Source organism: Calidris pugnax, unplaced genomic scaffold (assembly GCF_001431845.1).
Source record: "Calidris pugnax isolate Ruff unplaced genomic scaffold, ASM143184v1 scaffold44, whole genome shotgun sequence".
Taxonomy (NCBI): Eukaryota; Metazoa; Chordata; class Aves; order Charadriiformes; family Scolopacidae; genus Calidris; species Calidris pugnax.
The window spans coordinates 15754522-15770496 of NW_015094506.1; the positions used below are offsets into that span (position 1 = coordinate 15754522).

Genomic DNA, 15975 nt, shown 5'->3' on the forward strand with positions numbered 1-15975 from the left:
AGAGGACACTGTGGTTGGTATGGGATTCTCTGGGAGTAGGATTTTAAGTAATGGTTTGGTTTTTAAGCAAGGGAAAATTTAATCTGATGACCAAACAAAATTCCCCTAAAAAATAAGCTCCATGCTGCTTAGCAAACAAAAACGTTCCTTAATTATTTGAGACTTTTATTGACTGAAGAAGCATTGGGGACTGTACTGCTAGTAGCAGGCTTGCCTTGTCACAGCAAAGAATTTACAATTTGATAAACTCGTATCTTTTTGTGCTTCCAAGGAAAGCAATAAAAGCATGTTTTCATCATCAGACTCCTGTGCCTTACTGTATTTTGGAACTGGAAGTCACCAGATGATACTTGTTATCCTTTTCACCACCTGTCACCCATCCAGCTGCCCAAGCATATGCCAAAATGTCTATTTTAATTCCAACTGAAACAATACAAAGAAATGAGAAAACATAAATAACAATGGCATATTATATAGATTACAAAGAAAGCTTATTTCATTACATTATGAAAGTATTGTAGACACTTATCCGTGGGTATAAACTGTATATAAATTAGTAACAAGAGTCCCACAGCACTATAAAGTTTTCCTGAGAGGAATATGAAGATAAAAATATGTGTTTATATGTGGTTTTGTGCTTCAAAATTCTAATTCAATTTGGCTTGAGATCATTGGTTTTCCATTAAATATGATATTTTCATTGGGTATGTAACTTTAGTTATAAATGTAAGGACAAGAGATTTTTTATATAAAATTCTGGGCAGAATAACACTGCTGGAATAGCAGTTTCTGAATTCTAGAGCAAGACCTACAGGCAGAAGTTCTAATGATACTTATGAAGATGAGAGAGGAGTTTTACAATTTAAATCTCATTTTCAGAGCTAAGTTAAGGGCTTTAACTTCAAAGTATGCTGCATAGCCTTACAAGTTCTTGACCACCAAGGTACAAAATGAAAATACTGATGAGGAGGTATGACAAAAAACATCACTGTGGTTCATGTGATCGGTAGCTGATCTCAAAAACAAAATCTACTGAAGATATCAGAACACTTTCTTTACTTCCATGCAATTTGCATGGAGGTTTACTGTGAATCTAGTTCCAGCTGCTGGAAAAAATAAAAAAAAAAACAAACCCTTGGTTACACATTGTCAGAATATCACTTGAAATCTATTTAAATATTTTTAACATATTATTAATACTACCCTATACCATTAACTAGCTAGAAACTTAATTGAAACACAATGATCCTAGGAATATCTACTAAACTTCTGTTGAACAGCACTTGAGTTCAGATAAAAGCGGCTTTCAGTAACTCAAGAGGAAACAGCAGACCTTTTGAGATCATTGCAGGCTTTTGTCTTAAATAAGTAGATTTACTCTCAGCTTCATCCTACTGGCTGATAAGATAAACCACCTGGACATGTTTTTTCTTAAATTGCTTTCTTTGCAGGGGGAGGAGGGGATTTAGGAATGACTTCAGTTCAACTCTGGCTGCATGTGGGTGCTTTTAGTCACTGAGTATTTTGGTCAAGCTAAAATTAACTTAATATTTTAAAATATGTGTATATGTTTGTTAAGCAGATGTGCTGTACATCAAGATATCTTTTTTTCTGACATGTAAACACAAATTTTAAAGGCTTTTCATCCTTTCCCTCATAGTTTTTGTGAGACATAGCATATTTTTGCTGTAAAGGGTAAAATTAAATTGCAGTTTAGTATATGTTGTGCCTGTCAAAAATAAACACCTATGGAGTGAAACCTTTTCATTATTGAATGAATGATAAACCTGTGACTGCCCTTTGCATAGGCAATAATTTATGTATATTGTTGAGGAGTAACAGCAGTAGTAAAATCAAGACATTCTAATAGGAATTTTGACAACTGAAAAATGTGTTTTTCAGAAAAATTATTAGTTACATGTGTAAATCTTAACATCAGGAGCAACTTAAAATCCAGTTTCACTTTATGTTGTTATTACATAAGAAACCCACTCCAAACCAAGAAACACAAATATTGCTCTGACTCATCACAGCTTTTCACTATAAAACCCAAATACATTTTAATAGTTAAATTCAGGTATCAAGTTAAAATAATGAAGCTATTTTTTTCACAGCGCACATATTACTTATGTTAATCTGATATTCAGCAGATTTTGATCAGTGAATACCTTAACCTTTTTCTTCCATGCTATATTGCAACAGCTGCTTTACAGAGAGGCAAGACCACTTGCTAAACGAATATGTTGAGTTGAACTTCATTATGTGTGTCTCTGTTGCTATGAAATTGGCCGGTTCTGTTGTTCTTCTGGTGTGGTTCTGTAAGCTTATGTATGGGAAGGTTACCATCATCTGGAACCTTCTTTTTTTTCTAAACTTAAATCAGTGTTTTCCATAGATGCTTTTTATTAAATATGCCAGACTTTAAATTGTTTTGATAGATGCTAATATGCTATGTTAGTTTGTGTTGATGATTTCTAAATATTATTTAAATCATCAAACTCGAGAATGCTTAGGGGTTTGATTATTATAGTGCTTACATCTTGAGTACCTTCATATATCATTTTATTCCACAGGAATTTGCTGCACTGACTAAAGAACTAAATGCATGCAGGGAACAGCTGCTTGAAAAAGAGGAGGAAATTTCAGAACTGAAAGCAGAAAGAAACAACACAAGAGTAAGTATGCAGCAGAGCTTTTCTGGATATCATGTATGTGTAAAGCAGGAGGAATAAACATATGTATAAATTTAGATCTTAATTTGTATAAATAAGAAGACAAAATTGCAGCCTTTTATTACATACATGAATCTCATAAGGTTCTAAGTAACAGGACATATCTACCACACAGAGTGCTGTAGGAAATGAGTGTATTTGATATCAAAGTATATTGCAAAAATAGCATATTTTGTATATAACATGGTAAGTAGATTCAGTTTAAATGTTTTCTAAAGCAAGGGACTCATGCAGCATTCCAAACCCCAGGGCCTGCCTAAGTAGCCTGTACATATCCTCATCTCTTATCAAGGCAAAAGGCAAGGTTACAACAGACCCAGCTTTCCCCTGTGCCTTGGATTTGATCTGAATAAGGATGAGATGAAGGCTGCCACACATATCACAGTCAGTCTGTTGTTTAGTCTAGATGCAGTCATGTGACCCTTGAAGTAAATGTCATTTGCTATACAGCTGAGTGAGGACAAGATTTCACCCTTAAATTTGCCATGTTCTACTTCAATCAGAAAATGTTATTCAGTCTAGGAACAAGAATATAGGATAGCACCTTCTGAAAATTCTTAAATGGTGTGCAAATGGTTTTCAGAATAAAATAATTTTTACATGCAAACATCTGGGCAAAGGCAGAATGGAAGAGGGGTGCAGAGAAGGCTTTATGAGGTGTGGAAAGGTGTGAGAAAAGGGATGGAATAGTCTCAGATCAAACAGGAGTCAAGCTGGTAATGAACATATGAAATAGATCTCAGGGATGCTGAACACAAGGATATTTTCCCGCAGCCGTATTTTGTTCTTTGGTGATCTGAGTAACTCTTGCTGTTTTCCTCCTCTCACTAAACTGATGGCTCTCTGGCTGCTCATCTTCCCTTGGTCAGTTTATTTGCATTCTGAAGGAAATCTAACAACGCACATGACAAAAGAACTGAGGTTTTTTTCTCTCTCCTTTCTTCTGCCCAGCTGTAGTGCTAGGGTGCCATAGACTTCAGAAATCCAAGGAAAGACGGAAGAAACAGATGCCTACAAAGAAGCATCTATTTCCGTGCTAGGTTCGAGGTGCAGGAGATGATCACATTTAACACAGAAGTCAAAATGGGTTTGAGAAATGTGGTGGGAGACAGAGGTGAGACATACTTTTTCTCCCACGACTCTCATACATTCTAGACAGTCCAAAATGACTGCCACAAAAATAGAATTAATTAGTGTAGAAGCACGTAGGAATTGCATTGCATTCTTTAAGTTTGGCAAACGGTCTCAACTATGAACTTGAAGACTTTCTAAAGCTGATTAAATTGTCAGAAACTTCTACATGTATCAGTTATTTTAGTATTTAAGGTAAAAATAGGGAAGTCAATTTAGAAAATAAATTACATAGAATAAAGAATATTTTGTGTTAACTTCCAGCACAAACTTTTGAATACACAGATGTAGTTAAAATATACACTCAATTTCACCTATTCAGTAATCTAGATGTGCCCATTCCTGCACAGAACGTAATTCCATTTGGATTTCTTTACAGAAAAAATACCATTTAAACTAAGTTTGCAATGTCATCTTCTCCGTTGCCCTAAGTTTTTCATAAGTATGCGCATAAAACTACTCGGCACATTTCACGACAAAGCCCATTGAGCACCAATTCTGGTATATTAAAACTAGAGTGTACCAATACTTGCTGTGGGTCCGATATAAGCAGTGCAGACTAGCAAAAAAAACGAGACAGTGAAGTAGCCAAAGATAGTCACTTCCCAAATGACTGTGAGAGGAAAGTCATCTCCTAAGTCACTGAGCTCTGTCATAGGCATTTTCTGTGCAAACCAAGGAGTTTAAAGATCATCCATTCTTTCTTGTGTTATGTAAAAGAAAAATTGGTAAGAGATTTTTCAGGACAACTAATACAAATGAATGAGAGTTATAGAGCGTGATAATTCTCGTGAGAAGTCCTTGCTGTTCGAAGTAAATTCTGCCAGTGTTTTTTCCAAATGAGGACAAAGCTAGGTATTGCAGATTAAAAGATTTAAGCTATGAAAAAAAACAGGAAATGCAGATTTTACAGTAAACAAGAGGGGAAGTTATAGTCCAAGTATTAACGGGGAAAGAGAGAGAGAAAAATTCAAAGACACACCTTACCCTGACCTCTAGCACTTTCATTAAGAAGTCATCTCTCCATAATGTTGTATATATGTTCTTGCCAGGCTTGAAGCTGCTGTATACTACATTAGTTGCCAGAGTTTGCTGTAATAGTCATGCTGTCTTCTATAAATGCTGTACGTTTCTTTTATGAGAAAAGACCAACATTTTAGATACAAAGTTGTTATCTTCAGAATACAGTCTCAATGACACTAGTGATGAGATTTCTAGCAATATTCATTGAGAAGGCATTGCCTATAAAGAGGCATTTCTGCAAACTCAGATTTACTCTGTTACTAACACAAAACAGCATTAATATTTTGTAAGAAAAAGTTAACTAAGCAAAGATTCTAATACAGTAATAATATTTGGAGGATTACTGATAGACTTTTGCAATGAGGAGATTAAATGCCTTTCTGATATAGAGTCCAACTAATGCTTCTTTCTTCTATCCCAGTAGTATTCAGAGTTAACCCAGGTCTAGCTTGGCTGTGCTAGCAAGGCTTACCTGCCCTTCCAGGCCACATTCATGCATAACCATATGTAGTGGAACTACTCACTACAGCTTTTGTCCCGAGTAGCACTTCCTACTACTTTTAAATAAAGAGGCTCAATTTCAAATTCTCAGAGGGGTATTTCTGAATTTTTTAATCCAACCTTTTATCTCCCTTGGGTAACAGCTTGAACAGTTTTTCAAACTAAAGATTAGCAAGAAGAAATAGAAGTGGCAACTCTGTCAGATTCTGAGTACACACTAGCCTTCTAGCTCCCTTCTACATTTTCAGTAATGCCTAACTGGCGGTTTTTTCTTTATTCTAGACCCACACCTATTTGTTTCTTTCTTTCTTGGCAACAGCCTTATATAGTTTTTGCCAATCTCCACGCAAACAAATAAACAACACCCACCCCCAACCCCCAAACAACACCACACATCCTGATTTGTCATTCTGTGTTGCAGTTGCAGACCCTGACAGTAACTTGTATTAGAGACAGACCATGATGGAATTACATTCTCTGGGACTCATACACTTCAGGTCTTGGGCAAAATACCAGGGTTTAAACCTTACTCCAATATTTAATCAACTTCCTACTCAATCCTTGTAGCAGCATTCTTAAGCAAAGCTTCCTACTGACCTTTTGCTGTTGAATATGTATTTTTACTGCCTACAGTAATTAACTTCTTCTGACATATTACAGTAGAAGTATTTTCATGTCAAAAACTTAGCTGGCAGCTTAATCTGTCAGCATGCAAGGCAAAATAGAAAACTCAGGAGCATATGTTTATGTATTGATTGGTGTGGCTTTGCTGAGAGGAAGACAAACAGGTTCTCTCTGGAAAATAGTTGCATGGGACTTTGAAAACATATACAAAAATATCTTGACAGAAACTATTACAGTAATTTCTCTAGATATTCTCTAGCTAGAAGGATCACCTATAGCCTATGGAGAGACAGCATCTTTTCTGAAGCTGGAACGCACGTCAGTGTCATCTAGAGTACTATTTAATGGAAATTATAAAATAACACTAATTTGGTTGTAATAAGTTTAAATTAAAATTTAAAGTTATTTTTGTCTTAATCTGTATTGTTTAAAAGTAGAAAATTTTTGTAGAGGTAACTAATTAAATTAGAATATGGTTATGAGTAATACTTGGGTTTTGGTTTGGCAGCTGAAACAAAAAATATGTTACAATACTGATATGGATTCATCTGATTGTGCTTTTTTCACTACAGCAAAAAAACCAGACACATACATATGCTTTTTGTATATAGCATAAAATATTACTTAAATTTCTCTGAAATATTTTAATTCAAGCAGTTTAAAAAAAAAAAAGAAACATTAAACCTATGTTCATGAATGAAACAACCGTCACAAATACAGTGTCATAATCTTTCTTTTACTTAATACCTTATTGTGTTGGAGAACTTCAAGAATATCTTCTAAAGTATGGTTTTAAGTCTTTTATTTAGCTCATTTTCTTAGAGGTCCTTTTACTTACATGAGTTTAATAGGTCCCGAAACTAAATCGGGCACTCTATTTTATTTTTTAGACATGTTAACATGAGTCCTTAGAGTCTGAACTCACTGTACACATTATGTGTACACAGTACAGTGTACACATGTACAAAATAAGTATAACTGTTTCCTAAAGTTAAGGCAAAAACTTTTCACTAATGTAAATAGCAGTTATTTCCATTATTTTTGCCTCAATACTATGATCAATCTTCTAGGTCATGTTTCTTCTTTAAAATAAGAACTTCTGTCACAGAAAAAGGAGTGACAATAGATAGTAAATGTAATATATAGTAATTCAATACCTATATTTTCAGACACTGTATAATCTAATAGTTTTTATAGTTGTATTCATTATTCTCAAATGAACCCCCTTTCTCTGTATCATTATCCCAGTTATTATATTTTCTTTCATACTTTTTCTTCACATGTGTGTGTTTCCAATAGTTTTATGTTGCAAGTATTTTCTGTCTTGGATGTACAGAAAGACAGACATGAAAAACACTTTGTTTGTTCAAAGAAAGATTTTCACCAGTAATTTACCAGTATAACTATTTGAGGTCACCCCAGCTGACCACAGGTGCAAAACGGCTTCCACCGCTGTGGAAAAATGCTGAAGACAATGACTGATTTTATGACTGGTTTTAGACATAATCTTCAAACCCATGTCTGCTTATTTTACTTGTCTTCTTAGCTTGCACCAGAGACGGAGATTCATTGAACAATGTGCATTCTAATGTAGACTGACAGGAAATTCAATTTTGCTTATGCTGGTGAGAAATTTTAAGCTGGACCTCAAAAGAGAGTTTTCTTCTTAGTAGGCTGTCCTGTTCCCCTAAGGAATCCCTTAAGCTAAGTCTGTTTCATTTTAGTAAATCCCTCATCTTTTATATTTTCCCCCTGTATTCCATTATTTATGGTCTCCTTTTCTTTCCATCATCCTCTTCTGATTCTTTGATTTCTCCATTTATTATCCTGCTCTGAACTTGTGTGGTTTTTTTACAAACAGGTTTATTGAAAATAAAGTTAAGATAAAATACTTTATATTGATTAAAATCCAAGTCCTGTAGTAATACAAATTCTACTGAGTCAAAGTAATTTCAAATTACTGAGTCATCATTTCTAAAAAAGCTTTTAACTTTTTTCATTTTCCGTATGTAAATCAGTGTCCATGTAGTAATAATGGTATAGTATAATATAGGTAGGTGGTAACCTACACTGATGTAGTTTATATCACTAAATTTAACCATCTATTTCCATTTCACTGGAAATGGAAATTGATCACTTCTGTAAGTGCTTTGGAAGTGACTTGAGACATACAGGAAGCTGGGTGTATTCTAAAAAATTACTCTTGATTTAGTTCTAATTAACATTTTAGAAATGTTTCATTCACTCACTAAACATGCACTACAGCATTTTTCAGTCTTTAAATTATTATTTTTAAACATTCTTATGCTCACGAAGAGTCTAGAGCTCCAGAAGCTTTCATCCCATTTAGCTAAGCTACATTTATCAGTATGGTATCTTGAGCATCCTAAAATTTGCCCAGCATAAGAGTAAAATTCACTTGTCAGGTTATTTCATCATTCATTGTCAAGCTTATGCTTTCCAGTAGAAAAAGCACAGCAATGATGTGTGAGTGATTCTGTCCCGCCTGCTGCTGTTGATCTTCATCTTCTTTGCAAGCTGCCTGTCCCTCTGAATGCTTGACAACTGTAGCAGCTTGACAGCAGCATGAGGGAGCAGAAAGCACTCAGCAGCACATACTCTTGATTAATTTCAGTTTAATTGCAACGTACTAAAATACCTAAAGCTGTTTCTAACAATTTTTTTGTAGTTTTAATGAACTATCAATATTATTACAATGTTATCTTGACAGGAAATCTTGCGGTGTTCTCATAAATGTTTGGAATAGTAATTCTTGAATTATATAGGGGGAGAAGTCCTCAGTGTGCCCCCATGCCAACAAGATATTGTGATTTCCTTCAGTCATTAAACAGTGCTTGGACACACCATTATCTTTTTTAATATGTTTATGTGTCCCTTTCCTGATCATTGTAGTAATGGGACACTTCATAGTTCTGTCAGTGGTTACGTTTGCTCTTCCAAGGGAAATAGGGAAGATTTATTACCCTTTTTTTTTTTAAATATAACTGTAGTTGGGGCAAAGATTGATAAAGTAGCAGTATCATTTCAGCAGAGCAGGGGGGAAGGATTTGCCATCAGGTGCTCAGCCACAGTCAGATGTTCCAGCCCTTGGTTTGTACTTCCCTCTCAGCATGGCTGGGAATAGAGTGGCACTGGGAGACCTGGTTAATAATAGTGTCTGTTCAGCTGTTTTTACTGTAAACAGTGCCCAGTTGTTGTTCAACATATTCCTTTTTTTTCCCCAATTTCCCCAGAATTTCATAGCATTTTGACCAGATTTAGAATGTTCCAGAGGTAGCTATGATACATTGAAAAGTTTCTGCATAAAGACAGGTAGACAAGACAGATAACAGAGCAGAACAAGCCAGGTCTAACAGGATCAGCCAGCAAGTGCGACTGACTATGGAGAAATGTATGTGCACACCATAGTTCAATCAGATTCTACAGCTACCACAGGGCTACAGAGCGGGGCAGAGTACAGCTACAGAGAGAAGGAAATGTTGCAGCTGCATAGTCTCTTTTGAGAGATGGGGCAGAGAGTAGACTTTAGTGTTAAAAATCAACTCTTGACTTACTTTCTTCCAGCTATCTTCTAATAAACTAGGCAGCTTAGAAAAATCACAACAATATTTGAATTTAGACCAAAATTTAGAATTTCACTTCTATTTATGATAGCAGTTAGCTGTGTATTTAAATACTGCTATGAACAGAAATACTCTGTAAGTATTTGGAAGCTGTTCTGATCTCATCTGAGTTACAAATTTATCACATCCCTGTTCTGAGTTCCTGATGCCTCTGTGATGAAGAGGTCTCTTCAAATTTGCCTGTTACTTTGGACTGCCTCAAATAATTAAAAATCCACCTAGATCTGCTGTCAGCCCTACAGGGATCAGATGACAAAGCTTGTAAATTTCTTGCTCGTTTGCTTTGACAAATATGGGCCATCACTTGAATGCAGAAATGGTGAAAATAACCTCCTTTCTTTAACTGCGTGGAGTCATTTCAATTCTTAATGTGTTAACATTGATTGCATATGTGTTCACTATTTTCTGTGAATGATACAGTTACTGTAACATAATAACCAGGTGCAAATTCAGACACAATAACCTCCTTTGAAGCATCGAAGATAGCATCAAACCCTAACCACTCCTGAATTAATAGGCATATATATTACAACTATAATGTGACTACACTCTGGCTTTGCTCTTCTATGTCTATTAATTCATGTAACAATAAAGGTTTTAATGGGACTGAGAATAACTATGGATCACAGATAAATATATATATCTTTACTGTTTGTAGCTATATTAAGAACCACATTGAAGGAGAAATAATAAACAGTTATCCATGTAACTTTCAGATTTCCAGTTCATTGACTTAGATATAATGGTATGTTGTAATTACAATACATTTAACATGCATTATGATTCATGCATATACCTACCCTGCTTTAACCTTACAGCTAACTAATTCCTTTTCGTGTTCAGATTGTAAGAACAGCAATGGTAACCCTATGAAATTCTAGACAAATGCAGAATTTTCTATCCAACATCAACATAACATTTTAATTTTTTATTTAACCTTAGGGTAATAATGAAAAATAATTATCATATGTTTTTACAATAGGTTATTTACAGGTTATTTTACAGATATTTACAATAGCTTAAAATTTCTCTTTACAGACTTTTATATCTTTTTTGTACAGCAGAGGCAACGAACATTTTAGAGCATATGCTAGTGACAAACATGATTAGCTGTGGCATTTAGAATGAATAGTCTTAAAAATTTATAAAATATACTGTTTACTTTTGTGCATTTTGTTAAGAAACTTTCAGTATAAATTAAAAATATATTACAGTTAAGGTGAATTAGTTATAAACTTTAACATTTTGCATTATTTTGGTTGCTATTTGGTTGTCGATGCTCACCAATGACTATCACAAAACATATTGTAAATATATGCTTAATTTAGTTAATATAAACTAGTTATATTTATATAACTAGATAATAGTTAAATAGTGATCCTACGCTGAGTGATTGTTGTTCTCGCTTTTCACAGCAGAGTTTTAAGTGGAATCATGAGTAGATTTCCTATTTTTCTCTTTATTCCATCTGATTTAGAATAATGAAATATTGTCAATAATTTGTCCCACAGTGATGTTGCCAAGAAAATTGCCATTTGGCACCATGCACTTTGTAGTTAGAATTTCCATGGCATTTAGGTGCACAAAAATTAATAACTTTTTATATCAAATCCAATAGCTGTTACTGGAGCATTTGGAGTGCCTTGTCTCAAGACACGAAAGATCACTGAGGATGACAGTGGTGAAACGGCAAGCACAGTCTCCCTCAGGAGTTTCCAGTGAAGTTGAGGTCCTCAAAGCTCTGAAATCTCTGTTTGAGCACCACAAGGCTTTGGATGAAAAGGTACAGTATGGAAAAAAGCTTACTAAATACACTCTTTAACTTACTTAACTGTGCTTTATGATGCAGCAGAGTAAAAGTATTGTTTATTAACTTCTTGGAATATGTCCTGTACTTACAGCATTTACATGTGTCTAGACAAATCTGTAAAAATGTATGACCAATAGCTGTAATGCACTTCAGGTCACTTCAGCTATCTTTTGTAGACAATAGTACTGACTTTTCAAAATAAGCAATTCTCACCCTCTACCAGATATGCTTCTCCTATTTAGCACTAAATAAACATGACATGATGGAATTTTATTGTTTGTGCGGTATGCTTTTATGTTATTGCTGAGAAAATGTAGGTATCTCAAATTTTAAAAACGCACAAGAGTAAAAAGGCAGAATGAGATGTTCCTAACTACATAAAGGAACTTGCCTCTAAAAAATTTTTATGAAGGAAACCTCCTAAGTTTCAGAGATATCTTTAGCATTTACTACATAAGCACAGTACAAGTGCTTACAAGTAGGGTAACCTAAAATGAGTAGTAGAGCCTTCGTTATCAGAGGTAATGAAGGGCTTGCAGAATCAAGATTAAAACCACTGATGATAACTGCATATAATCATGCTAATTAAGGTGTCTTTCCACTGTATTCCTGTGCTGGAAAGACTCCCTTGTGTGAATGAAACTTTGTGCATGAGGAATAACCTTGAGCTTTACAAGAACTAAGAAATCCAGTTAATGTCTCTAAACAATATGCTCAGAAGATGATGTATCTGAATTATTATTAAGTGCCTCAAAACTAAACACGTAGGGAGCACATGAAAACCATTGCTCACAAGCAAAGAACCTACTTCCTTGTGGGGTCTGTCTTGGCAAATTTGTTTGGGAACATCACTGCAGGTGAGTTGCTTCTCTGAGATGGTCAGGTGAGCAGAGCATTGTGCAGCACAGCACCTGGAACTGCTGAGCTGTGTTGTGTCGTGGTTTAACCTGAGCTTGCAGATAGAACCATGGAGCTGATCACTCTGTCCCACCAGTTGCAATGGGGGAGAGAATCAGGAGGGTAAAAGTGAGAAAAAACTTGTGGGTTAAGATAAAGACAGTTTAATAGGTAAAGCAAAAAACACACACACAAGCAAAACAAAACAAGAAATTCATTCAGTGCTTCCTATTGTCAGGCAGGTGTTCAGCCTTCTCCAGGAAAGCGGGGCTCCATCACGCGTAACAGTTACATGAGAGGAGAAACACTATCAGCCCAAACATCCTCCCCTTCCTTCACCTTCACCCAGCTTTATATGCTGAGCATGACACCACACAGTATGGAATAGCCCTTTGGTCAGTTGGGATCAGATGTCCCTGCTGTATCCCCTCCCAACTCCTCATGCACCCCCAGCCTACTCAGCCTACTGGCAGGGCAAAGTGAGGAGCAGAAAAGGCCTTGACCACCTAGCAACTAATACCACTAGTATTCTATCAAAACCAGCTGCTAATAAAAAAATTAACTCTATTCCAACCAAAAGGATGACATTCATGTAGAATTAATTCACTGGTCTCACAGTAATAAATTTAACTTCTTTACATTCACAAATATACTCAGAAAGTTGACTATATTTAAGGAATTATTAAAAGAAATGGCTTTATGAAAAGAGTAACTGTAGTTATATAGTAATGTTTATGTTTCATTGGTAATAATGGTCTGAAATACTGTTTGTTATGAGTCATACTGGGTTAGCTATCAGGTTCAAAGTTAAATTAATTTACCAAATATATACCAAATTAAAATTTATTTTGTGTTTAGGTGTATCTCTGTAGTTATATCTTCTATTCAGTTATATAGCATGAAAGCATATTTAAAGAAAATCTGGAAAAGGGAATATAATCACTTCTAGCCACTGTAAAATGTTAATTGCAATAAGATTTTGGATGTCATAAAGACTTACAAAATCCTGTATTATTAAAAATATCTTTTGAGGATTTATAAGTTTTATGGTCTGAAATTTGATCTTTTAACACTTTAAACATTGATAAAACTATAAAGAGAGTAGGGACATGTTCTGCTTTTATGCTTTTTGACACTGTTGGGTAGGTATGAGAAATAATAAGATCTAAACTTTAAATAGGTTCTGATTATGCAGCAGTTATGTAGTTCTAACACATTTTGGTTTGTGAATGTTTGAGTGTTTAGGTACCAAGAGGCTTATTTTAAATCTCATTTTGAAAATTATTGTGCCGAATTAGATTGAAGCTAGACACAAAATTTTGACCTATATTCTTGAAAATTCTTTTTTAATTTTTTTTTTTAATGCAACAGGTTAAAATCAGTGTTCAGTTCATTTAAAAATTTTGGAGAGACATAGGTACACAGCTCATGTATGTTCTCTGTTCCAGTGGTAATGATAATTATCAGTGTAGAAATATCAGCCATCTGCAATCCTATTAACAGGGCATTTGTTACATTATAAAGCAAGTTTTAAAATTGATTGGCCAAAATTACTTTTTCCTATATGCTATTCATCTATGCCTTGAACCTTCTTTATTTTGTTAAAATAAATCATATTTTATTATAAAGCATTCCAAGATCAATCAAGGAAACAGCTTAATAAATGGTTTTAAAATAAGTTGTTATAAACCTAAAAGAAGTATTTTCTTGTACAAATCCTGTATAAAATTATTTGTTTATGTTACAGTCTCTTTCTTTAGAAGGTTTGGATCAAAGACTTTTAATATATCAACCAGATATCTGATAGTATAATGCTATAACATTATTCCAAACATTGTCAGCATTATCGGGATATTTATTTTAAGAAAAAGGAAGTAAAAAAGACTGCATACATCCAAATGTGCTAAAAAACATTCCTGGAATGTGAGTCATCTATTCCACACTTTCTTTGACAGAAATATGATATGTCAGATTTATTTCAGACCCTTCAGAAATAAGGTATTAATCCACCTATGAAAATTTGTTGAAGTTATCCAGAGATCAGTAGAATAATGTAGGTTGGACATTCGAGAGGACATCTGCCTCATCCTGCTCAAAGCAGGGCCAGCTATTTCAGGTTGCTTGAGGTCCTGTCTAATAAACTTCTGAATAACTACAGGGATATATTCATACCGTCATTATAATTTTTTTCCATAATGCCTAGCTGAAATTTCCATTGTTGAGTCTTGCACCTGTTCCCTTTCGTCCTGTCACTCTGCATCTCCAAGAAGAAGCTGGCTTGGTTTTCTCCACATCTTCTGGTCAGCTAGTTGTAGACAGCAATAAGGTCTACCATGAGCCTTCCCTTCTTAAGTTTGATGAGACCAAGTTCTCTCAGCCTCTTCTCATATGCCATGTGCTCCAGCCCATTATGAACTTGGTGGGTCTTCATTGAAGTTTCTCAGCGTCTTTCTTGTACTGAGAAGCCCAAAACCAGATGCAGCCTCAAAAGTCCAGAGAGGAATAATCTTTTGCTTAAACCTGCTGACTGAACTGTGTGTCTGGCCTTATTCACCCCTAGGTCTTTTCTACAAAACTGCTTTTTCTTTCTCGAGCCTGTCCTGTTGCCTGGGGTTATTCCATTCATAGTAATGGGATGCCACTTGGACTTGGACTTGGATCAGTGTCACTGATCATTAATCTCTGAGCCCTGCAGTCCAGACAATTTCCTATGCAGTCTATAATCCACTTATCCAATTCATATCTCACCCTCTTTTTCTGGGAGAAAATAGAATATCTTGCAGAAAGCCTTGATAAAGGCAAAGTAAAAAACATTCACTATTCTTCCCTCATCCATGGACCCAGTCATGACATGAGGCAAAGGTTAGCCAGATGTCATTTGCCTTTGGCAAAGTCATGCTGGCTATTGCCAATCACCATCTTGTTTTTCATGTGCCTGGAAGTGGCTTCCAGGAAGATTTGCTTTATAACGTTTCCAACACCGGCCATCTTGTACTTCTCTGGATCTTCCCAGGATAATTCCTGCCTTTTATGATGGATGACACAACATTTGTGGCTTTTCCACTCAGTGGGAATCTTTCCTGACTGCCATTATCTTTGAAAGATGAAAAAGGCCTCACTGTGATGAGTTAATCAAGTCTCCCAGCACCCTTGGATGCAGCCAATCTACTCCTTTTGACTTATGTATGTCTTGTCCTCCTGTCTTGTGGGTTATGCTTTCTCCCACAGGCTCAGGCGCTATGCTCAGAGAGGCCTGAGGGAAGAACTTTGTGGTAAATACTGAGGCAAAAATCCATGATATAGGATATACTTATGTCACAGGAAATAAATACTGCCCCATCAGAAAATGCAACCAAAAATGAAGTAGGTTAATGGATTAAGAGTAATGAAAACTGTCATAAGTGCATTGAAAATATATCATCAACCTTTGCAAATGAATAATGGAAACTCTTCTTTAATATTTTCCCTCACAAAAATGCTGACAATGAAACCAAGAATTTAGCTCTTACATCATTGAAAAAGCACAAGATCTTTCCATAAAAATATTGGCCTTCTAAACAATATCCAAGAAGGTCTTTACATTCTTCCTAAATGCAAATTTTTTTTCATGTTT

General features: G+C 35.2%; 1 protein-coding gene across 11 annotated transcripts in view; it reads left to right on the plus strand.

Moving 5' to 3' along the window:
• PPFIA2 (protein tyrosine phosphatase, receptor type, f polypeptide (PTPRF), interacting protein (liprin), alpha 2) overlaps nucleotides 1–15975 on the plus strand; it is a 326824-nt gene that overhangs the window by 198036 nt on the left and 112813 nt on the right. For all 11 annotated transcript variants that reach the window (XM_014963902.1, XM_014963903.1, XM_014963904.1 and 8 more), the window contains 2 exons: nucleotides 2574–2675; nucleotides 11274–11438. In XM_014963902.1, the coding sequence (XP_014819388.1) occupies nucleotides 2574–2675; nucleotides 11274–11438 (267 nt within the window). The remainder of the gene's footprint in view (nucleotides 1–2573; nucleotides 2676–11273; nucleotides 11439–15975) is intronic.